Source organism: Lithobates pipiens, unplaced genomic scaffold, assembly GCF_037356315.1.
Source record: "Lithobates pipiens isolate NorthernLeopardFrog02 unplaced genomic scaffold, aLitPip1_a1.2 Scaffold_18, whole genome shotgun sequence".
Lineage (NCBI taxonomy): Eukaryota > Metazoa > Chordata > Amphibia > Anura > Ranidae > Lithobates > Lithobates pipiens.
In genome coordinates, this window is record NW_027507758.1 from 266975706 (window position 1) to 266999800 (window position 24095).

The following is a 24095-nucleotide window of genomic DNA, read 5'->3' on the forward strand; positions in this document are numbered from 1 at the left end:
AGCCAGTCACAGATTGCTGTAAATGGCCAATCACAGCGGCCGTTTACAGTGCGATCTGAGTGTCCAATGAGAGATGATCTCATATGTAAACATATAAGATCATCTCTCATCGCCAGCTCTCCCTCCTCACACAGAGACAGCGTGTGAGGAGGGAGAGACGAATGGCTGCAGCAGTTAGTGGAAAAAAAAAGGAAAATAAAGTGCACACATGTCAGTGCCACCTGTCCCCAGTGCCACCTGTCCCCAGTGCCATCTGTCCCCAGTGCCACCTGTCAGTGCCATCTGTCATCAGTGCCACATGTCATCAATGCCACGTGTCATCAGTGGCACATATTAGTGCCATCTGTTATCAGTGCCACATCAGTGCCACGTGTCATCAGTGCCACATATCAGTGCCATCTGTCATCAGTGCCATTTGTCATCAGTGTCACGTATTAGTGCCATCTGTCATCAGTGCCATGTACTAGAGGCATCTGTCATCAGTGCCACATATTAGTGCCATCTGTCATCAGTGTCACGTGTCATCAGTGCCACATCACTGTCACGTTCATCAGTGCCACATATCAGTGCCACATCATTGTCATGTGTCATTATCCTGGTGCTCCAGGGCCTTTAGAAGTGTAAGCCCTTGTACACACGGTCGGACATTCCGACAACAAAATCCGTCAGATTTTGTCCAATGGATTTTGTCAGAAACTGGTGTTGCATACACACAGTCGGAGAAAGTTGTCGGAAAATCCGATCGTTTGTAACGTGATGACGTTATTTCATTATGACGGGACTACGTTCAGGCTAGTAGCCAATAGCTTTGGTGTAGGAATTTGATCTGAGCATGCGTGGCACTTTGTCCGATCGGAATTCTCTACAAATGATCAGACAAAGTCCGATCGGATCATGTTGTCGGAAAATTTTATAGCCCAGCTCTAAAACTTTGTCGGTCGGATATTCCGATGGAAACAGTCCGATGTAGTCCACACATGGTCGGATTACCCGACAACACAGTCCGATCGGACATTTTCCGTTGGAATGTCCAACCGTGTGTACAAGGGCTTATAGGTAGTCAACAAGTTAGATCTAGTAGTGTAATTTATGCTCCTAGAACACGTGATGGTGCTCCCTGCATGTTGGGCCTCTCTATGTGGCCAGGCTGTGGAAAAGTCCCACACATGGTATCGTAATATTCAGGAGGAGTAGCAGAATATATTTTGGGGTGTCATTTGTGGTATACACATGCCATGTGAGAGAAATAACCTATTACAATGACAATTTTGTGGAAAAAAAATCTTAATTTTGCAAAGAATTGTGGGCAAAAATGACATCAAAAACCTCACCATGCATCTTACTAAATACCTTGGAATGTCTACTTTCAAAAAAGGGGTAATTTGGAGGGTATTTGTACTTTCCTGGCTTGTTCGGGTCGCAAGAATGAGATAGGCCACCAGTACATCAGATGTGATCAATTTTTTATGATTTGCACCACAGCTTGTGGACTCTTTCACAAAGACCAAATAATATCCACTAATTTGGGTTATTTTTTACCAAAGATATGTAGCAGTATAAATTGTGGCCAAAATTTATGAAGAAAAATTAATAATTTGCAAAATTTTATCACAGAAACAAAGAAAATGTGTTTTTTTTTTCCAAATTTTCGGTCTTTTTTCATTTATAGCGCAAAAAATAAAAAAAACAGACGTGATCAAATACCACCAAAAGAAAGCTCTATTTGTATGAAAAAAAGGACAAAAAATGTATTTGGGTACAGTGTTACATGACTCAGTAATTGTCATTCAAAGTGTGAGAGCACCGAAAGCTGAAAATTGGTCTGGTCACGAGGAGGGTTTAAGTGGCCAGTAGGCAAGTGGTTAATAAGCCAAAACCTGTGTTATTATCATGTGTTTGGTTTTAAAGAGATGAGGCGGCAACCCTAACCACAACACTAATATCACGTGCAGATTTTTTTCTGCACAGGAATAAAACTGACATGACATCAACATCGGTGTGAATAGGGAACATGACGTGCATGTGTCTCTGCAAGTGAAATCTGTAGTTTTCCTTTCAGTTCCCATGCACTAATGGTGTGAAGAGGCCCTCACTCATCCCCTCCTCCCTGGGAACAGTCAGTGTACAGTAGGAACTCTCTGTGCTCTGCTGGTTTCTAGCCGGACACATTTCTCTGCTGCACCGTGGTGAGTGTTTGGGATAATAGGGCAGGATTGTGGTTTGACATTGCAATCGGGAGAATAGTGTTATGTTTACTTGTAATAGTGATTAGAAAATGTGTCAGCATTGCACATTGTAGTTTTCTACTCTGAACAGTTAGAATGACAGCAGGAACTTTTATCAGGATCCTGTAATGTTCCGCTAAGACATGTGTTAAAGTAAACTAAAGGCAATTTTACAATTTTTTTTGCATAGAGTGGGGCAGGGTTAGAATGTTTTCCAGTATTTTATTGCAGACTTTGTCCACATTAACCACTTCAGCCCCTGAGGATTTGGCTGACCAAAGACTAGAGCGCTTTTTGCGATACGGCACTGCGTCGCTTTAACTGACAATTGCGCGGTTGTGCGACATGGCTCCCAAACAAAATTGACGTCCTTTTTTTCCCCACAAATAGAGCTTTCTTTTGGTGGTATTTGGTCACCTCTGCGGTTTTTATTTTTTTGCGACAAAAAAAGAGCGACAATTTTGAAAAAAACGCATTATTTTTTACTTTTTGCTGTAATAAATATCCCCAAAAATATATAAAAAACTTTTTTTTCCCTCAGTTTGGGCCAATATGCATTCTATATATTTTTGGTTAAAAAAAATCACAATAAGCATTTATTGATTGGTTTGCACAAAAGTTATAGCGTTTACAAAATAGAGGATAAGAGAATAAGTTTTATGGCATTTTTTTTTTTTTTTTACTAGTAATGATGGCGATCAGTGAATTTTATCGTGACTGCGACATTATGGCGGACACTTTTGGCGCTATTTTGGGACCATTCACACTTATACAGCAATCAGTGTGATTAAAAATGCATTGATTACTGTGTAAATGTGACTGGCAGCGAATAGGTTAACACTAGGTGGTGCTGTAGGGGTTAAGTATGCCCTAGGAGTGATTCTAACTGTGTGGGGCCTGGGCTGTGTGTGAAACATCACTGATCAGCGCTTCCGATCACAGGGAGCACTGATCAGTGACAGTGTCACTAGGCAGAACGGGGAGATGCTTGTTTACGTTTGCATCTCCCCGTTCTTCCTCTCTGGGACCCGCTGTCGGACTCACGGAGCTCGCAGCGGGCACACGCGCCCGCTAGCCAAGCCTCGTGAGATCACGTACAGTAACGTGATTTCGCAAGCGGTTAAGGTGGTTTTCGGTCTCTATTTGTTTTGCTTACAGTTTCACTGAGCGTGAAAGAAAATTCTGGGTTGTCGCCAGGAAAAGAAGTATACTCTGTACACATGGTCGGACATTGCGATGACAAAATCCGTCAGATTTTTTCCGATGGATTTTGGGCCAAACTTGTCTTGCATACACACGGTCGCACAAAGTTGTCGGAAAATGTCAATGAAGACACAATGTCTTCATTGAGATGGAAGGCCGAAACCACCTTCGGCAGAAAGGAAGGTTGCGGATGCAACACCACCTTTTCCCTGTGGTTAACCAGATAGGGTGACTTGCAAGACAAGGCCGTCAGTTCAGAAACCCTCCTGGCAGATGTAATAGCCACTAGAAAGACCACTTTCTGAGAGAGTCAACAAGGGAATTTCCTTGATGTTCTCAAATGGCACTTTCTGAAACGCTGATAGCACCAGGTTCAGATCCCACGGAGGTAGGGGTGGATGCACTGAAGGGACTACATGCCGGACCCCTTGTACAAAGGTGCTTACCAATGAGTGAGACGCCAGGGGTCATTGGAAAAAAACAGCTAAGGCTAATATCTGTGCCTTGATGGTGCTCAAGGCCAACTCCACTCCACGCTGTAAGAACAACAGGATCCTGGACACTGAATAGGTGCGTGGATGCCACCCCATCTCCTCCATACATGGAGACATAAGCTTTCCACCTAGGATGGTATATCTTCCGAGAAGAAGATTTTCGTGCCCTCAGCATAGTGGAAATTACCGAGTCCGACAGACCTCGGTTCCTTAGCACCTATCTTTCAACAGCCATACCGTTAAAACCAGCGACGGTAAGGCAGGATGGAGTATTGGACCTTGTGACAGAAGGTCTTCTCACATCGGCAACCGCCAAGGAGCATCCGCCACCAGGCGTACCAGGTCGGCTCACCAAGGACGCTGAGGCCAATCTGGGGCAATCAGTATTACTGGAATCCCCTCGGCCTCCACTCTTCGGAGCAGACACGGTAACAGTTTGAGCGGAGGGAAGGTGCAAATCGGTCAGTACTGCTCCCATGGAGCCACTAACGCGTCTGACGCGTCCACTCAAGCATATGTTGTCCTTGACACGAACCTCCGCACCTTTCTATTGAGCCAAATAGCCAGAAGATCCACATCTGGTTTGCCCCACCGCAGTCAAAGAAGACTGAACACCTCCCGATGCAGTGACCATTCTCCTGGGTCCAGCATCTGGCGACTTAGATAGTCCGCCTACCAGTTTCCTACTCTCGGAATGTATGTGGCCGACAGGGCTGGTACGTGTCGCTCTGCCTCCGAAGGATGTGAGCAACCTCTCACGCTGCAGCCGAGCTTCTTGTTCCTCTTTCATGGTTGACATATGCCACCGCCGTGGCGTTGTCTGACTGGATTCTGATCAGATGACCTCGTATTCTCTTCGACCATGTGGAGAGGCATAGCCTGATTGCTCGAAGCTCAAGCACATTGATCGGCAGCTGGGATTCCTCCCTTGACCAGAGAGCCTGGGTCGATTGTACTCCAAGTACTCCACCCCAGCCGGCCAGGCTGGCGTCCGTTGTGATCACCGTCCAATGAAGAGGCAAGAACGATTTCCCGGACCGAAGGGCCGGAGATCTCAGCCACCAGAGAAGAGAGTCCCTGACTAACTGGCTCACCCGAATCTGCCGATCCAGGGATAACGGAGATTTGTCCCATTCTGACAATGTCTCCTTCTGCAAGACTCTGGTGTGAAATTGGGCGTACGGTACAGCCTCGAAGAAGGCAACCATAAGGCCCAGAACTCGCATGCAGAAACGCAACAACGGCCACCTGCGGTTCATCAACAGCTTCACCGTGGCTCTGAGAATCTGCAGCTTGTCTGAAGGGAGAAACACTCTCGTTCAGCAGTATGCCTAGGTACTCCAGGTTCTGGGGTCGGCACTAATACCAACTTTTTGGGGTTCAACACCCACCCAAATTCCTGTAGGGTTTGCATGGTGATCACACATCCTCCCTTAATTCTGAGGCGGAAGTTGCTCTCAGAAGGAGTTTGTCTAGGTAACCCAAGATTGCAATCCCACGCTGCCAAAACAATGCCAGAATTGGAGCCAATACCTTGGTAAAGACTCTGGTTGCTGAAGTCAGGCCAAAGGGGAGAGCTACAAATTGGTAGTGGTCTTCCCCTAGTGCAAATCGCAGAAACCTCTGATGCCTGAGGCATGTGGGTATGTGCAGGTATGCATCCTGGATATCCAGAGATGCCAGGGATTCCCCCTGATGGAGTGCAGCGACTACAGAGTGAACTGATTCCATTCTGAACCTCTGTACTTTCACAAAGCAATTGAGGGCTTTCAGGTCCAGGATTGGATGTACCTCTTCCTTTTTGGGGACTACAAACAGATTGGAATAGAATCCCTGAAACCTTTCTGTTTCTGGAACAGGCACTATCACCCTGCGGTTGAGCAGGTCCCTTACTGCCCCAAACAGGACCTCCCGGCGAACTGGGAATAAGGGTACACTGGAGGGAAAGAATCTGTTTGGTGGCCAAGAGAGGAACACTATCTTGTAGCCCGATGAAATCAGTTCGCAGACCCATTGGTCAGACAGCCAAGAGGCCCACTGAGCTGCAACCCTTCGAAGGCGACCCCCCCCCCCACCCATGTTTTGGGCGGGGACAAACCTTCATGCGGTAGCACTTTTGCGCGCAGGCTTGCAAGGCCAGGGACATTTATGTTGCTCAATAGTCGCCCTGTCGGACTGGGAGCGTTTACCTGAGGTCCCAGACGGATGAAAAAGCCTCTTTTGAGTGGAAAAGGAGAGCCCTTGCCTGCAGTGTGGCTTCTTACCCTTCCTGGACTGTGGGAGCAATGTGCTCTTCCCACCTGGGACATTCTTAATAATGTCATCCAGCGAGGCTCCAAATAGCCACTCACCAAGGAAGGGCAAATCCGTCTAGGCTTTTTTTTAGATGCCTGGTCCGCAGACCAGCATTTCAGCCAGATGAGACGCCTCAGCACCACTGCTGATACTGATGCTCTGGAGAGCAAAGGAAGTGTATCCAGGGCCGTGTCACAGACATACTTTAGGCCGTGCACTAACTGATCTGCTAGTTCCACATAGACTGGAGAAGACTGCTGCTTCTCCAATTCATGGTGCAATAGTTTTGCCCACTCAGTAAGGGTCTCCGACACTAATGCCGTGGCCATAACCGGTCGTATCGCTGACCCCACTACCGTAAACATGGAACGGGCCACTGCCTCAGCCCTCCTGTCGGTAGGGTCCTTAAATGCAGGAGCCCCTTCTAACGGGAACATGGTTACTTTGTTTAACCTGGATACTGGGGGAGTCCACGACCAGGGGAGCCAACCATTTTTTGAGAAGGCTCTATTTAAAGGGGTAACGCACCGCCATTCTTCTAGGGACCGAAAAGGTCCGTTGCGGGCTTCCCCATTCCTTGTATATGAACTTATCAAAGTAAGTCAGATATGGGAACACCTTAGGTGTACAGGCTGGCTTACGGGACCCAAAAGGGACCACCACCTCGGCAGAGGATCCTGCCGCATCCTGTATTTTCAGGGTATCATGCACAGCAGTGATAAGTGCTCCAACTAGAGCTTTTTCCTGCGTGGACCCAGACACGGAATCATCCTCACTGTCCAATTGGTCCTGGTCAGTGTCCTCTGACACATCAGAGCAGGGGTCGCCAGTCACTGCAGGGCCCGAGTCTGAGTCAGAACTCTCCCTGGAGGACAGGGGGGCAGGGGTCATTTTTTACCACCCTTGTGCCCGCACACTGCCTCCACCCTGGCAACGAACATTTCAAGGACTGCAGACAAAGCGTCCAAAGGCACTGCACTGTTTGCAGATAAGCCGGTTGCAATTGCAGGGAGGTCTGGGGAAGAGACGCCAGCTTTTCACGCTATGCTGACCCACCCTGTCTGCCACCCCTGGGGACTTAGGACAAGGTTCTCAATCCCACCCTCCTAGCTGCTACAGACTGAGGGGCCCCCACCGCAGGACTCACCACCCTGACCGAGTGCTGCGCCATGCTGTTACTGATGTCCAGTATCAGCTCCTAAGTGTCCAGGACAAAAAAACGCGCTGTTCTGAGGTACAGGAACCAGCGCTGGAGGAAAAAAAAATGTGCTGAGGCTACCGGGCGCCCTGTATAGAGAAAAAGCACAGGGAAAATGGCTGCCGAACTCTGGGAAAATGTCCACTGACCATGCTTCTCACAGAAAATGGCCGACAAACAACTGTACACAGAGAATAAACACAGATAATGGCGGCGGTCAGCCGTGTGGCAGCAGCACATGCAGAGCCCACAGACAGCCAGCGCAGCCCCCAATCAAGGATCAGAGCCCACCGGAGGACCCCTGGCTCAGGTACACACACCGCACTACAGCACAGTCATGCAGCATCCCCCACGGGGGGAGGTACACACACCGCACTACAGCACAGTCATGCAGCATCCCCCACGGGGAGAGGGAAAACAGGGATAGGTAGAGAAGAAAGGGAGAAGAGGGACCTCCCTAATCGACCTCCCAGAGAATGCCCAGCTGCCCTTCCCTGCTGAGGCAGGGAAAGCTATACTTACCATCTGGACGAGCTGGAGGCATCCCATCACAGACCCACACCCGAGCAGTACGGGGTGGCTGCTGGCCACAGCACACTGTGACAAAGACATTCGTAGCCTGGTCCTATGTGTACCTCGGAGCATTGCGCTCACCGCCCCCCCCCTGGAGCCTGAGGAGCACGTAGCTAGGGTCTGCACACGCTTGATGGCCAGACTGGGGAGAGTACAAGGATCTATATTATCTGGCCTGTCACCCAGCCGGCTGTTGATAGAAGATCACAGGATCTTAAATTCTTGTGTAAAAAAATCCCCCGGACTGATGGTCCCGGCAGGGATCCTAGGTCCTTCTCCTTCACTAAGCAGAAAAAACTGAGCTGAGGGGTTATTACCAGAGGGATCTCCCCCTGGGCAAAATTGTACAGTTCTGTTGTTTTTCACATGTATTGCATGTTCTGCCTAATCCTCTCCTGAAAGTGGCGTAATAACCCTACGGTCAAGATTAATGGAGCTGTGTCCATCAATGAACTTCAGAGAAAAGGATTTCCTTTTTTTTTCCCCCAAAAAGTGCGCTTGTAAGACCACTGAGCAAACACGGTGTGACAGAAAACATTGCAACGACCACCATGAAAGAGTCATCAAGACCCTCTTAGAATGCCCTAAACCAGTAACTACACCAAGGTCTGGAAGAGGTTAAATTCCTGGTTAGCGAACAGGGGCAAGAAGAACCAGGAATTCCAGCAGTGTTGGACTTTTTCCAGGCAGGAGTGGAATTAGGTCTTTCTATTAGCAACCTGAAGGTACAGGCTGCCTCCTTGAGTGTTTTTCTTCAGATCTCCCTGCAGCAGGATCTTTTTGTAGGGATTTCTTTAAAGCCCCGTACACACTATCAGATTGTCTGCTGAGTTTTTCCTTCAGATTTACCAAAACCATATAATATGAGGTCAAACCTTAGGAGTTTCAATGTGTATGCAATCAGGCAGGCCCTTCTACTACATGGTTTTGGTAAATCTGAAGGAAAAACTCAGCAGACAATCTGATAGTGTGTACGGGGCTCAAGGCTCTCTCCAGGTCCAGGCCAGTGAAGGTCAGAGCCTGTCCCTCCTGGGATCTATCCTTGGTACTTGGCGCACTTACAAAGAGGCCCTTCAAACCTCTGGAAAAATCTGATATTACGTGGGTGGTTCTAAAGACAGCTTTTTTTAACTGCAATCACCTCAGCCAGAAGAGTGAGTGAGTTGCAGGTGCTCTCGATTTAGAGAGACATTTTTGTTGATTTTGAAGGATAGAGTTGTGCTCAAGACAGATCCTAGTTTCCTCCCCAAAGTTTCTTCTACTTTTCATAGAACTCAGGACATTATCCTGCCAACATTTTACTCCTCCTGAGAAGTCGACGAGGAAGAAGAGTTCAGTTTAGTAGACGTCAGGTGTAGCCCTTTAGTTTATTTAGATATCAGCAAAGACTTCAGGAAGTCAGAATCTTTGTTTGTGAATTTTGCGGGATCACGCGGCAGAAAAAGCCAGTGCCACTCCGGAGGAGATCTGTAGAGCAGCGGCGTGGTCCAGTTACTCCACGTTCGCAAAGCATTACTGATTGGACTTGATTGCTGATAAAGAACAGGCATTTGGGCAAAAGGTCCTCCCAGGCAGTCGTCCCGCCCTAACAGAGTAAGTTTATTGCTTATCACCTCAGAGGCTGTCCTGGAAGGTGATAAGAGAAAACTGGAGTTAGACTTACCGGTAACCCTTTTTCTAGGAGTCTTCCAGGACAGCCTGGTTTCCCATTCAGAGTCTTATAGCTTATGCAAAAGGAATATGCTAATGTTATGCCAATGTGTTATGTCTTTCAGAGCCTTCTGGCGGTTCTTGTGGAAACTGAAGGGGAAGGCCAGGAGGAGCCCTTTTTAACCATTTGGGCGAATGTGTTTCCTTTCCCGCAGGGAGGAGCCCTATATCTCAGAGGCTGTCCTGGAAGACTCCTAGAAAGAGAGTCACTGGTAAGTCTAACTCCGTTTTTCCTGTGCTAAAGGAACCCCAAATGCTTCGCAAACTGAAAAAAATGCTAGCAATAAATCTCTACTGCTATTTGAATGAGGAGGACCTAGGAAAAGAAAATTGTTCAAGTAATGGATCAGGGAAGGCAGTCCCACCACCCGTGAAACTACCCATTGTAAGAAAGATGCAAAGGATTCAAAATAAAAACAATATAAAGAACAGCCTATTGGCGGGCATTTGTCAAAATAAAAATTTCCCTGAAAGAAAAAGCCTAACAAATTAAATGACACGGGGTCTATAGGTAGCCTGAAAGCAACATCTGCCTTAGTCAACAGAGCTCCTGGACCTAATTCCTTCAAAATGATCAAAGCGTCCTCAAAGGAAGCATAAGAAACAGACAAAATCTGGTCCTGTGTTTGGTCATTTAGGATATCATCGAAAGGGAATGACAAATGATGAATGAGCCTGTAAGAGTTTGGTTCCTTTTTGGGAACAATTCCTAAAGGGGAAATGGATCACCACTATAGCTTCTAAACCATTTATTGATTTTAAATTGTGATGCATCTTGCACCCTGACCTGTCAAATCTTGGTAAAGAAAAACCTGAGAAAAACCCTTTAAACAGATGTGCTGTCTGTGTGTCTGGGAATTCCTTGAGCCAATGGGCCATTACCTGTAGTTTCATGGGCGACTCCACCTTTAGAAAAAGGATTCCTTACCTGCCGACTGGTTTGAAAATGATAGTTTCTTGAAACACTTGGAGATGGGGTGAGTACCTGCAAAAAATGCGCACTTGTGCCTGTACTTGCACGTATTAGGCCATTTACAATGGTTTTCATTGAACTTAAAACTGACCCCCTTTCTATAATTTGAGTGTGATGCTTGGTTTGGGGGAGCGGCTTGTCTGATAATTGTTGGCGTTTGGGGAAGAAAAAGATTCAGCCACTGGCCAATATCCTTAGTTTCCTATTGTAATGACAGGTGTACTGCCAATTTTTGGCAAAATGATTCGTCATAAATAAACCAAGCCATACTCCCAAAGTTTTTGTAAGCCTCCAAAACGATGTCCAAATGCTGAAAAAGACTCTCAGACTTTTCTCCGGATGTCTTTCGCATAGGACGCTAGCGAATATGAAAAAGTCTTGCAACCAATTGTTAAATGTTTTGTTAATTGGCTGCCTTCTATCCTCTTCAGATTTATTATCTCTTCCACCTGACTTCTGAATAAACTCTTTTGATGAGGGGAGAAATGATAATATATACAAAAATTCCCCTCGCCAAATCTTCTCCGTGATGCCCGTGGAAAAATTTAAAACCTAGAGGAGACGAGATGGATGGCAATGCTTCCTTTCTACATGTTTCAGGAACATTAGTGTTTTGTAAAGGAATAATATCAGCTGTAGAAGAAATCTGTGATTTAGCCAAGTAAAAAACTTGAGAGTTAGCATTACTGCCATGGCGCCCAAACCATGGCCACAGTTTATTCACTAGCAGATGAGACTGCAGGCAAAGGAGCAATATTGTTCAAAACAGGACCAGGTAAATTAACCTCTGAAATCTCTCTAACTGCATTCAATTCCCTAACAGTCCCGACTAGAACTGAGGAGAATAATTTAATTAAATGCAGAGCAAACTCAACAGTGCCAGGTACAGCAGCAGCACCCGCCTGTTGATCCATTGAAGTGCAGACCCCCGGAAAGGATTTCCTTGGGGTTGTTGCCCAACCCCCAGTGGGGCTTGACACGCCAGCTGGGATTTTCTCTCTTCCAGCACCCCTTGTGACCCAGGCGGTGCTATTCTCGCTAGGCTCCTTCTTTTTGCGTTGTACTCCCACACCCTGCTTCCAGTCATGCTACCCTTGGGCCGAGGGGGACCCCTGGTGCTACGGGAAGAAACAATGATGGGGAGAAACGCTGGCTCCTGTAGCCCTGCCTATTCGCTGCCCCCCTGGCTGGAAGGGAAGTTACTCGAGCTGACGGCCGACTCTGCACTTCCTCCGTGGGTGGAGCATCCTCTTCCTCCAAATCCACTGCTGGGCTCCAGACTTCTACTTCCAGAGCCTCAGCTGCTTTGATGGGGCCCCTGGGTGTAGCATCAACAGCGGTGGCTGTGTCTGTGGTGGCTGTTGCAGTGGAGGCAGAGCTGCCGACGAGGGCTCCGGGAGCTTCGGCTGTGACTAGACCCACAGATCAAGTTAGGTCTAGGCATATTCAGATCCAGTTCTTCCCGGGCTTCTTCTCCAGCTCTTTCGATTAGGTGTCTCAGAAGGGACATCTTCTTCAGCCTTATGCCGTGTACACACGTAGCAGACTATCCGGCGGACTTAGTCTGGCGGACTTTCCGCCGGACTGTCCGAACGAGCTACCTGCCCACTCACGGTACTTTTGCGGTGGACTAATACGACGTATTAAGTCCGCCGGACTATCCGCCGTACTTTTGAAATGAACGGACTCGCCCACACACGCAGAGTTAAGTCTGCTCATTTTGAGCGCGTCTCCAGGTAGCCGGGGCCAGCGAAGGAGGCGTCGCTGGGCCCGTCACCTGGTATGGAGTTAAAGGGGAATCCCTACACCAAAAAATCGGCGTGAGGGTTCCCCCCTAGGTCCATATCAGACCCTTATCCGAGCACACTACCCGGCCGGCCAGGAAAAGGGGGTGGGGACGAGCGAGCGCCCCCCCTCCTGAGCCGTACCAGGCACTAAACATGGGGGGTGCCTTGGGGAAGGGGGGCCCCCCCACCCCAAAGCACCTTGTCCCCATGTTGATGAGGACAAGGGCCTCTTCCCGACAACCCTGGCCGTTGGTTGTAGGGGTCTGCGGGCGGGGTGCTTATCGGAATCCGTGAGCCCCCTTTAATAAGGGGGCCCTCGGATCCCGGCCCCCCACCCTATGTGAGTATGGGGTACAATGTACCCCTACCCATTCACCTGTGAAAAAAAGTAAAAAAAAAACACAACATACAAGGGTTAAAATAGTTTATTGCACAGCTCCGGGGGTCTTCCGTCTTCGGGGGTCTTCTCACCGGACTCCTCCGCTATCTTCTGCTAGCTCTTTTACTAGCGGAGGAGCCCGGCTTTCTTCTTTGCCGCCGCCCTCTTCTTCCGACTTCGGGGGTCTTGCCTTCCTCTTCGGGGGTCTTGTCCCCCTCTTCGGTTCTTCTTGCCGGTCCACTGCGCCTTCTTCTAGCTCTTTTACAGGCGGTGGCCCGGTCTTCTGTCGCCGCTGCCGACTTGAGTCCGCCGGACTTTTCCACCGGATTGTTTGATGGTGTGTATGAGGCATTGGTTGAATTGTTTGCTACTGAGGCGACTGAACCTCTGGGGCTTGGACCCCTCCTTTATTTGAAATTCCACACAGAAAATCCCTTAAACTGCCCAGGTACAAGAAAGCTATCGCTTGTGAAACACTTCAACTGCCTGTCCTGTGTTTGTCTGATCCACTTGTGACAATAAATGTACATCAAGCAAGTTTTTTGGATATTCAGAGTGCGACCATTTCTTCATTTTATTTGCATTGGATGGTGGTGAGCCGGGGTCTGCACCTGTTATCCAATTGCACCTGAAGATTGGCCTGGAGCAGTGTGTGTGCTCTTCATAGGTACAGTGGTCACCTGACCTTCCCAGAGGCCAAAGGCCAAAGGCCAATCCCCTTAAACTTCACAGATACAGTGTCACCTGTCCTTTCCAGAGGTCAAGGACCATTGGGAAGTCTTCCCGCAAATTTTAAACCTGAGGGGATACTAGAAACCCCGTTGCTGCAATCCCATGAGGCAAGGCGGGATTACATTCCTTACATTCTGTGTAGAAGAATCCTCCCTTCTCTCACTTTTCTTCTGGGCTGATTTCTCTCATCTAGAGGGATGCCGGGGATGCCAGTGCAGTGGTTGCTCTCCCTAAAGCAAAAGAAAATTTCCTCTGCTCACTCCAGGCTCTGAAGGATGACCTCATCTATTGCAGAGCCCAGCAGAAGAAGCCACTGGAAGTCTTCCTTTGCTGACACTTTCTTTACATAGCTGAGCAGTTGCTGCATGGCACCTACAGCATCCCTCCTCCAGAGATGACGGTGTTCTGTCGATTTGTTCCCTTTGTCAATAAGTGCCCGCGCATGCACAAAATGGAAGGGCACTCCAGCTGATTTGCTGATCAGCTGGTGTGACATCACCATAGCGCATGCGCCAAATCGTAGGAGGCTTTTTTCGATGGGAAATACCATTTAACCACTTTCAGACCGGACCAATTTGCTGGTCAAAGACCAGACCACTTTTTGCGATTCGGCACTGCGTCGCTTTAACTGAAAATTGCGCGGTCGTGCGACGTGGCTCCCAAACAAAATTGACGTCCTTTTTTTCCCACAAATAGAGCTTTCTTTTGGTGGTATTTGATCACCCCTGCGTTTTTTTTTTTTTTTGCGCTATAAACAAAAATAGAGCGACAATTTTGAAAAAAACACATTATTTTTTACTTTTTGTTATAATAAATATCCCCCAAAAATATATAAAAAAAACATTTTTTTCCCTCAGTTTAGGCCGATATGTATTCTTCTACATATTTTTGGTAAAAAAAATCGCAATCAGCGATTATTGATTGGTTTGCGCAAAAGTTATAGTGTTTACAAAATAGGGATAGTTTTATAGCATTTTTATTAATAATTTATTTTTATTTTTTTACTAGTAATGGTGGCGATCAGCGATTTTTATTGTTACTGCGACCTTGTGGGGGACCCATCGGACATTTTTGACACATTTTTGGGCCCATTGTCATTTATACAGTAATCACTGCTATATAAATGCAGTGATTCCTGTGTAAATGACACTGGCAGTGAAGGGGTTAACCAGTGGGTGGCAGTGTAGGGGTTAAGTGTTCCTAGGGGTGTGTTACTAACTGTGGGGGGGGGGGTTGGGCTTTCATTTAGTGAACACTGATCTCTGCTCCAATCACATGGAGCAGAGATCAGCGTCACTAGTTGCTAGGCAGAATGGAGAAATGCTGTTTACAACGGCATTTCTTCATTTGGCCGCTCCGTGAGACGATCGCGGGTATGCCCGCGGCGATTGAGTCCGCGGGTCCCGCGACCAGACTCACGGGGGTCCCGACCAGCGCGGGAGCACGCCGCCGCCGCCGCGCTCCCGATGGCAGGGCGGCAAATTTAAAGGGGCATACATGTACGCCCATTTGCCTGCCCGTGTCATTCTGTCGACGTACATCGTCGTGCGCTGGTCGGCAAGTGGTTAATGGGCACAGTTGAAAGCTATGAAAACAGTGGAGGGACACTGTATTTGTCATATTGTGCCTCTCTATTGCGGCGTGGGTTTACAGTGCGCTCAAGGTTGGGTTTTGCCTGTGTTGCAGGGCAGGTTGTGGCTGTGTTGAACGGCGGGTTTTGCCTGTATCTAAGGGCGGGTTGCAACACAAACAAAACCTGCCTTTCAACACACCCACAACCCGCCCTGCAAGAGCGACGCTCAATCTGCCAACTACGGTGTCCTTCTGCTCTTTGCACAGCTTTCAATTGTGCCCATAAAATGGTATCTCCCATCAAAAAAAGCCTCCTACGATGTGCGCATGCGCTATGGTGACGTCCGTCCAGCTGATCGGGAAATCAGCTGGAGTGCCCTTCCCTTCTGCGCATGTGCGGGCACAAATCGACATACCGGTCCGGCCACAGGAGTAGTAATACAGTTGTCTGCCTCACCCCCCCTTCAATGCAGCGCCTCTGGATGAAAAGATGGGCTCCCACTGCTACACCAGTCATCCCTGAACGTATCATCCGTGGGTACAGGGTAGGTCAAGCCACAGTGGGCCCTCCTTGGAGGCCCGTGTGCAGTGAACACCCTGCACCCATGGATGATAAGCCACTGTACACCTGCCAGATTTATTTTTGCCATCTGTGTCCCATTGGGGAGATTTCACTTCCTGTATAATAACAACTACAAGAAGTGGGGGGGGGGGATCCCTGGTTGTCATCAGGGTCACCAGAACTAGTGTCGCCATTGGAAGATTTTTAAATGTGGGATTTTTTGGTAAATGGTAAATGGGACAAATGGAGATGGTGAATTCCCCCAAAGGGACAAACAGCAATAAAAACTGACAAGGGTTCTAATTCCTCTCCATTCTGTTCAAAACTTGAAAATATTTTTGCCTTTAGTTATACCATAAGTAGAGATATTCGTTCTGCTATTCTGACAATGGACACTTTTGGGAGTGTTGGTTTCTCAAATGTAAAGGCCTACTTCACCTTTCTCGCAAAAGAGATCCTGTTATCCCTGGTGATTATTTTCAACAAAATGGACAGTAAAGAGAGATCCAAAATGTATATGTTACCAACAGAACAAGAGCCGAGGGTTAATTATCCAATGGGGGTGCACAAAATAACCTGACGGGGTTTTAACCCTTCCCTATTCTATCCTGAACTGAAAAACTAGGTGACCCTTTTCAGGCCATGCTCTTCGGCCAAGATAGAAAGTAAAGGAAATGATTATTGCCCCATGGCTTTATTTATAGAACAGTTTATTCATAAAAGAGCCCTGTTTATACCTCAATCCCCCACAGAGTGCTGTAATATACTTCACTTACAAGACCTCACACAGCTCAGCAGTATCACTTTCTGGGGAAACCCTGCGTCCTAGTGTGTGGATTGTAGGAAGGAACTCTGTCTTATTGTAACTTGTATCCGCAGACCCTTTGTGATCTCCCGACAATGAATGACCAGCAAGGAAGACAGCACAAAAGAGCTTCCGCATGCAGTGCGGAATTAAATTAATTTATTGCTTATTAAAGCAGTAAATGCATTTAAAAGACAACATAGGTAACAGGGTTATAACCCAGTGTGTCAATCCAGGTCATGTTCAACACTATGGCAAACTTAGACAACTTAGCTTGTTAAATCTTCACTCGCCACATTATTATCATTATTGTTATTAAATGGTTTTTCAATTTAGGATTTCTGCGTGCAAGGAACAGCAAGGACTCTACAGTGGGTGTATTTGGGAATACTGCGCACCCATTTCAAACAGGTAAGCAAAATCCTTTCTTAGATCCTCATATTACCAGACATCCCTACCTGCAAAAACTAATTTCAGCGAGGTGGCAAACTCATTTCGGGGAGGTGACGCTCTGCGTCAGCGTTGCAAACCCCCCCCCCCCAATTAAATGCAGCCTTACCAGTGCCAGTTTAAATAGGGATCAGTGTGGAGAGAGGGGGCGTTAGGGATCAGTGTGGAGAGAGGGAGCATTGGGGATCAGTGTGGAGAGAGGGGGTATTGGGGGTCAGTGTGGACAGAGGGGGCGTTAGGGATTAGTGTGGAAAGAGGGGATGTTAGGGATCAGTGTGGAGAGAGGGTTCGTTAGGGATTATTGTGGGCAGAGGGGGCGTTAGGGACCAGTGTGGAGAGAGTGAGCATTGGGTATCAGTGTGGAGAGAGGGGGTGTTAGCAATCAGTGTGGAGAGAGGGGATGTTAGGGACTAGTGTGGACAGATTGGGCGTTAGGGACCAGTGTGGACAGATTGGGCGTTAGGGATCAGTGTGGACAGATTGGGCGTTAGGGATCAGTGTGGACAGATTGGGCGTTAGGGATCAGTGTGGACAGATCGGGCGTTAGGGATCAGTGTGGACAGATTGGGTGTTAGGGATCATTGTGGACAGAGGGGTCGTTGGGGACCAGTGTGGAAAGAGGGGGTGTTGGTCACCAGTGTGGAGATTGAGCGTTAGGCACCAATGTGGAAAGAGGGGGCGTTAGGGATCAGCGTGTAGAGAGGGGGCATTAGGGATCAGTGTGGAGAGAGGGGGCGTTAGGGACCAGTGTGGAGAGAGGGGGCGTTGGGCACCAGTGTGGAGAGAGGGGATGTTGGGCACCAGTGTGGAGAGAGGGGGCGTTGGGCACCAGTGTGGAGAGAGGGGGCGTTGGGCACCAGTGTGGAGAGAGGGGGCGTTGGGCACCAGTGTGGAGAGAGGGGGCGTTGGGCACCAGTGTGGAGAGAGGGGGCGTTGGGCACCAGTGTGGAGAGAGGGGGCGTTGGGCACCAGTGTGGAGAGAGGGGGCAATAGGGATCAGTGTGGAGAGGGGGGCATTGGTGCTAAGTGTGTGTGTGTGTGTGTGTGTGTGTGTGTGTGTGTGTGTGTGTGTGTGTGTGTGGCGTAGAGCAGCACACCCATCCCTGTAAGAGCAGAGGAACACAGCTCTAAGCGGCATTCTCCACGAACTGGAGGCGGCACAGTGTCCCGGGACCGACAGCCAATAGGAAGCCAGGGGGTTGTGCACCCGAACCACACTGAATGATACCCAGAGCAGGGAGGGTTTTGTGCCCCTGGGAGAGCAGTACTGTGACTTGTAAACAGAGAAGCTGGGCTTTTCTGTTTATAAGTGACAGCAGTGAGCAGAGGACCAAGTGATCAGCGCTAGAGGTGGCGGAACAGAGTTCCGCCGAGTTCTGGCTGAAAAAAAAACCTGCATCTGACTGTTGCTCAGCCACAGACAGAGCAGCCTGGGCGGCATTACTCCATTTGGCCGCTTTGGGATGTCTGCATTACTGACAAAAGCTAGTGAAATAATACGCCAGTGACTGAATGACATTCGTCCTATGTGTACAGGTCCTTGTCTGACAGAAGCCGGTCTCACGACTGGCTTCTATTGAACGAGCATACTGGAAAACCAGCAGCCAATTGACATCCAATCAGCACTTGGCTGCAAGCGCTGGTTGGTGTGTTTTGGTGCTGTCAGAACCCAATAGAAAAGCAGGGAGATCACCGTGCTAACATTATATAGTACAGCAAGCTCCTCAGTTTTATTTTTGTTCAGCCCACTGGGTTGAATGAAAATAAACTTGGCATGTGTACCAGGCCTTAGGCTAGTTCTGGTGCAGGTGGGATCTAATTAGATCTGCCAGCCACAAACAGGCTGATCATTTACAGTGGATGGCAATGCATGCACTGGACCCTGTGACCCAGGATATGAAGTTGTCTTGTCCCTTTGATGATTAGGGAAAGGCTAGCTGCAGCAAACCAGGGACATTGAGGAACCGGTCAGCCATGACCCAACATACTTCAGCCCATCATTACAAGGTAAGGCAAACAGGCACAGGGAATATAACTGTGCTAATACTTACTTAAAACAAATAAAACATTTGATAGTGTACAATGCATTTAAAGATTCTCCAAGTACATAAAAAAAATTTTTTTTCATATTTATGTGTAGCTAATGTATCAAGCAACAAGTTGCCTGATGCAAAGGTAGAGTATATTCTCCAGTCCCATGAGAAATATTATCCATACCTCAAAATGTCAGGATATCCATATCCTGCCTGCACCACTGAATGTCACACTTGAGGACCTACTGCTGCCACATGGTTATTCTGCATCTGCCACTTCCAGGACTGTTGATTCCATCTACCAGCCTTTATTTCACTAGAGGACACAGTAGTGGCATTGTGGCTGACAGATGGGACCACGGTGTTTGGCTTGGATCAGGAATTTTACCCCAGAACGTGTGTCAGATGTGAGGATTCTGATGCAGGGGGAGAGAGTTGACTGTGAGCCGGTTGGCAGACCTTTTTCGGCCATGATCCTTCAACAGAAGCAGAATGAAAGTAAAAAAACGTGTGTGCTGCTTCCCCCACAGCCTCCCTAATACTCCCCTGAGCCCACTCTTCATCCGGTGATGTGCATGGGAGCGCTGGCTGTCCCAGGTCTCCCTCTCATTGGCTTAGACACAGCTAGTAAGTCACTGAGAAGAGAATGGGGGCATGGCCAAGCCACGACTGTCTTATGGATGCATAGAGTGGGTCTCGGGAACGAGCACACAGCAGTGCCCCCATAGCAAACGGCTTGTTATTGGGGGCACTGGTCATCGGGGAGGAGTCAGCAGCGCCAGTGAGGGACCCCAGAAGAGGAGGATCGGGGCTGCTCTGTGCAAAACCATTTCACAGAGCAGATAAGTATGGAATGTTTGTTTATTTAAAAAAAATATATATATTTAATTTATCCATTGCTTTATACAGTATATACAGTGGTGTGAAAAAGTGTTTGCCCCCTTCCTCATTTCCTGTTCCTTTGCATGTTTGTCACACTTAAGTGTTTCGGAACATCAAACCAATTTAAACAATAGTCAAGGACAACACAAGTAAACACAAAATGCAATTTGTAAATGAAGGTGTTTATTATTAAAGGTGAAAAAAAATCCAAACCATCATGGCCCTGTGTGAAAAAGTGATTGCCCCCCTTGTTAAAACATACTATAACTGTGGTTGTCCACACCTGAGTTCAATTTCTCTAGCCACACCCAGGCCTGATTATTGCCACACCTGTTCACAATCAAGGCATCACTTAAATAGGAGCTGCTTGACACAGTAAGGTCCACCAGAAGATCCTTAAAAGCTACACATCATGCCGAGACCCAAAGAAATTCAGGAACAATTGAGAAAGAAAGTAATTGAGATCTATCAGTCTGGAAAGGGTTATAAAGCCATTTCCAAAGCTTTGGGAATCCAGATAACCACAGTGAGAGCCATTATCCACAAATGGCGAAGACATGGAACAGTGGTGAACCTTCCCAGGGGTGGCCGGCCGCCCAAAATTACCCCAAGAGCGCAGCGACGACTCATCCAAAAGGTCACAAAAGACCCCACAACAACGTCCAAGGAACTGCAGGCCTCACTTGCCTCAGTTAAGGTCAGCGTTCATGCCTCCACCATCAGGAAAAGACTGGGCAAAAATGGCCTGCATGGCAGAGTTCCAAGGAGAAAACCACTGCTGAGAAAAAAGAACATCAAAGCTCGTCTCAATTTCTCCACAACACATCTTGATGATCCCCAAGACTTTTGGGACAACATTCTGTGAACCGATGAGACAAAAGTGGAACTCTTTGGAAGGTGTGTGTCCAAGTATATCTGGCGTAGAAGGAACACTGCATTTCATAAAAAGAACATTATACCAACAGTAAAATATGGTGGTGGTAGTGTGATGGTCTGGGGCTGTTTTGCTGCTTCAGGACCTGGAAGACTTGCCGTGATAAAAGGAACTATGAATTCTGCTGTCTACCAAGAGATCCTGAAGGAGAATGTCCGACCATCTGTTCGTGTACTCAAGCTGAAACGAACTTGGGTTCTGCAGCAGGACAATGATCCTAAACACACCAGCAAGTCCACCACCGAATGGCTGAAGAAAAACAAAATGAAGACTTTGGAGTGGCCTAGCCAAAGTCCTGACCTGAATCCTATTGAGATGTTGTGGTATGACCTTAAAAAGGCCGTTCATGCTCGAAAACCCTCTAATGTAACTGAATTAGGACAATTCTGCAAAGATGAGTGGGCCAAAATTCCTCCAGGACGCTGTAAAAGCCTCATTGCACGTTATCGCAAACGCTTGGTTGCAGTTGTTGCTGCTAAGGGTGGCCCAACCAGTTATTAGGTTTAGGGGGCAATCACTTTTTCACACAGGGCCATGATGGTTTGGATTTTTTTTCACCTTTAATAATAAACACCTTCATTTACAAATTGCATTTTGTGTTTACTTGTGTTGTCCTTGACTATTGTTTAAATTGGTTTGATGTTCCGAAACACTTAAGTGTGACAAACATGCAAAGGAACAGGAAATGAGGAAGGGGGCAAACACTTTTTCACACCACTGTATGCTCCAACATACAGAGGGGCCTTGGTGAGGCAGTGCGGCTTCCACATATATTGGCAAATGGTGTGCAACAAAAACCTCTGGTACCGCAACTGTTAGACAGCGTAACAGGGTTACCATATTTGTTTAGTGGGTTAATAACATCCATACCAGAATGACATTTTATATCAGACACACATTTTATTACGAAATGCACTCCATTGTATATAAACCTCTCCATAGCCTTGACTATATTATGATCACCCACAGCGCATCTATGTTATGTCTTGTATTTTGAACTATGACGTTCTTTGCAAACAAATCACAGTACACATTTCATTTTCATGTTTCTTTTATAGCAAAATAGGCAAACTTCCAGCATAACTAAATCTTGCAATATTTGCTTATGTTACATGTTTTCTCTACAACACATTGTGAATGCTAATGTAAACCTATAATTGCATTTATTTTGCCAAAAACTTCCAAATCCTAATATTTTAAATATCTTCTATTTATTTGCAGTCATGGCCCTTTCCATATGGAGATGCATGCTGAACAGATCAGCAGCAAGATGGCATCTTCACCGATCCCTGTCTCTATATAACAGCAGCCATGGTTTTAATGAAGAAGAAATTAAAAATAAACTAGCTCCATTTACAGGAGGATCAGTAACACTTGTTAAAAGAGAAAACGGAATTGCAGAATTGTGCATTGATAATCCAGCTCGAATGAATGCATTTACAGGTAGGGGGGACTTCACAAATTTTGAACGATGGATGCACATTAATGTGGTTTACCAGCCAGGGTCTGCATATCCATTTCACAAGGAGAATAGATGGAGAATTCTTTATGAAATATGAAAACGCATAATTGGGCTATGGTTTCTGCTGGCCAGATTTACGGAATAATTACTAATTAAAAGAACAACTCCTGTATGACAGTCTAAACCAGTGATGGCGAACCTTGGCACCCCAGATGTTTTGGAACTACATTTCCCATGATCCTCTCCTCATGCACTCTGCAGTGTAGTGGACCATCATGGGAAATGTAGTTCCAAAACATCTGGGGTGCCAAGGATCGCCATCACTGGTCTAAACAATTCCCAGATCCAGTTGCTATATGATGCACAAGTATATGCTTGTAAAGCATAAATGTATCTTACGTTCTTACGTATCTTACGTTCCCTGATTGAGCCAAGTCCTCCACACCAATGCAATCACCTTTTATTGGAATAAAGTACAGTCCATACAGTAGACGGAGGTACAGAAATCAGCTGTAGTTGATTTCACACCCTCACTGGTGCTTAGTCATGACACCTGTGAGGGTGTGAAACGCGTCAGTTACAGCTGATTTCTGTACCTCTTGTCTACTATATGGACTGTATTTTATTCCAATAAAAGTGATTGCTTCGGTATGCGGTCATCCAGACCTCCTTACTTTCATAGACTGTATATGCTGAGCCAGCACTCTTTCCTGACATGCGGGTAGGTGTAATCGTGGGATTGCCATCTGGAGCGGTACACATTTGTTGTTTCCAAATCAAATCAATATTTGGTGTGACCAACCTTTGCCTTCTAAACAATATTGACTCTTTAATTCTTCTAGGTATACTTGCACGCGGTTTTTGAAGAAACTCTATCAGTCCAGAACACCTGTTGTCATTTTTCTGCACCCCAGTTCCTATGATTTCATGCATAGTTAAGTCCCTTGGCCTGGTTTCCATTTCCTAGACATGAAAACATAGTAACTGGCGTGCAGCAAAATGGGAGCAGGTGCTCTGGACTGATGAGTCAAATTGTACACAGAAGAGCTTAAGAGCAGTACAATAGTGAGTCTGCAGGCAACAGTGAACTGGTGAAGGTTCACTGCAAGTCGGGGTTGCATTTCTGCAAATGGAGTTGAGGATTTGGTCAGGATCAGGGGTGTCCTTAATGCTGAGGAATACAGATACTTACCTATCATGCCACACTATCAGGGAGGCGTGTGATTGGTCCCAAATGTATTCTGCAGCAGGACAACAACCCCAAGCATGCAGCCAATGTAATTAAAAACTATCCTAGGTGTAAAGAAGAATAGGGAGTCCTGGAAGTGATGGTTTGGCCCCCACAGAGCCCCAATCTCAACATCATGAAGTCTGTCTGGGATTACATGAAGAGACAGAAGGATTTGAGGCAGCCTACATCCACAGAAGATCTGTGGATAGTTCTCCAAGATGTTTGGAATAACCTACCTGCTGAGTTCCTTCAAAAACTGTGTGCAAGTGTACCTTGAAGAATTGATGCTGTTTTGAAGGCAAAGGGTGGTCACGCCAAATATTGATTTTGATTTCTCTTCTGTTCATTTACTTTTCATTTTGTTAATTGATAAAAATAAGCTATTAACACTTCTATGTCTGAAAGCATTCCTAATTTACAGAATTTTTTCACACCTGCTTAAAAATTTTGCACAGTACTGTACATATGGAACACCGATAAGATGAGCAGAAGTTTCAGGTTATTTCTTGGCTCTACTACTGGCCCCATAAACGTGGCAGGGCTGTAGGGGTAACCTCAATTTTCCAGGGTTTTCCAAGGGCTAATATTTTTAAAT

General features: G+C 47.0%; 1 protein-coding gene across 2 annotated transcripts in view; it reads left to right on the forward strand.

Annotated features, from left to right (window-relative positions):
• Positions 1-2063: 2063 nt before the first annotated feature.
• The window catches only part of ECHDC1 (ethylmalonyl-CoA decarboxylase 1), a 52303-nt gene continuing 30271 nt past the window's right edge, over positions 2064-24095 (forward strand). Inside the window, exons 1-4 of one of the 2 annotated variants that reach the window (XM_077486932.1) lie at positions 2171-2186; positions 9764-9910; positions 16845-16919; positions 22029-22250. In XM_077486932.1, coding sequence (XP_077343058.1) covers positions 22031-22250 — 220 coding nt within the window. In that variant the 5' untranslated portion in view covers positions 2171-2186; positions 9764-9910; positions 16845-16919; positions 22029-22030. Of the gene's footprint in view, positions 2187-9763; positions 9911-16844; positions 16920-22028; positions 22251-24095 lie in introns of both variants that reach the window. The other variant, XM_077486933.1, reaches the window with a different exon arrangement.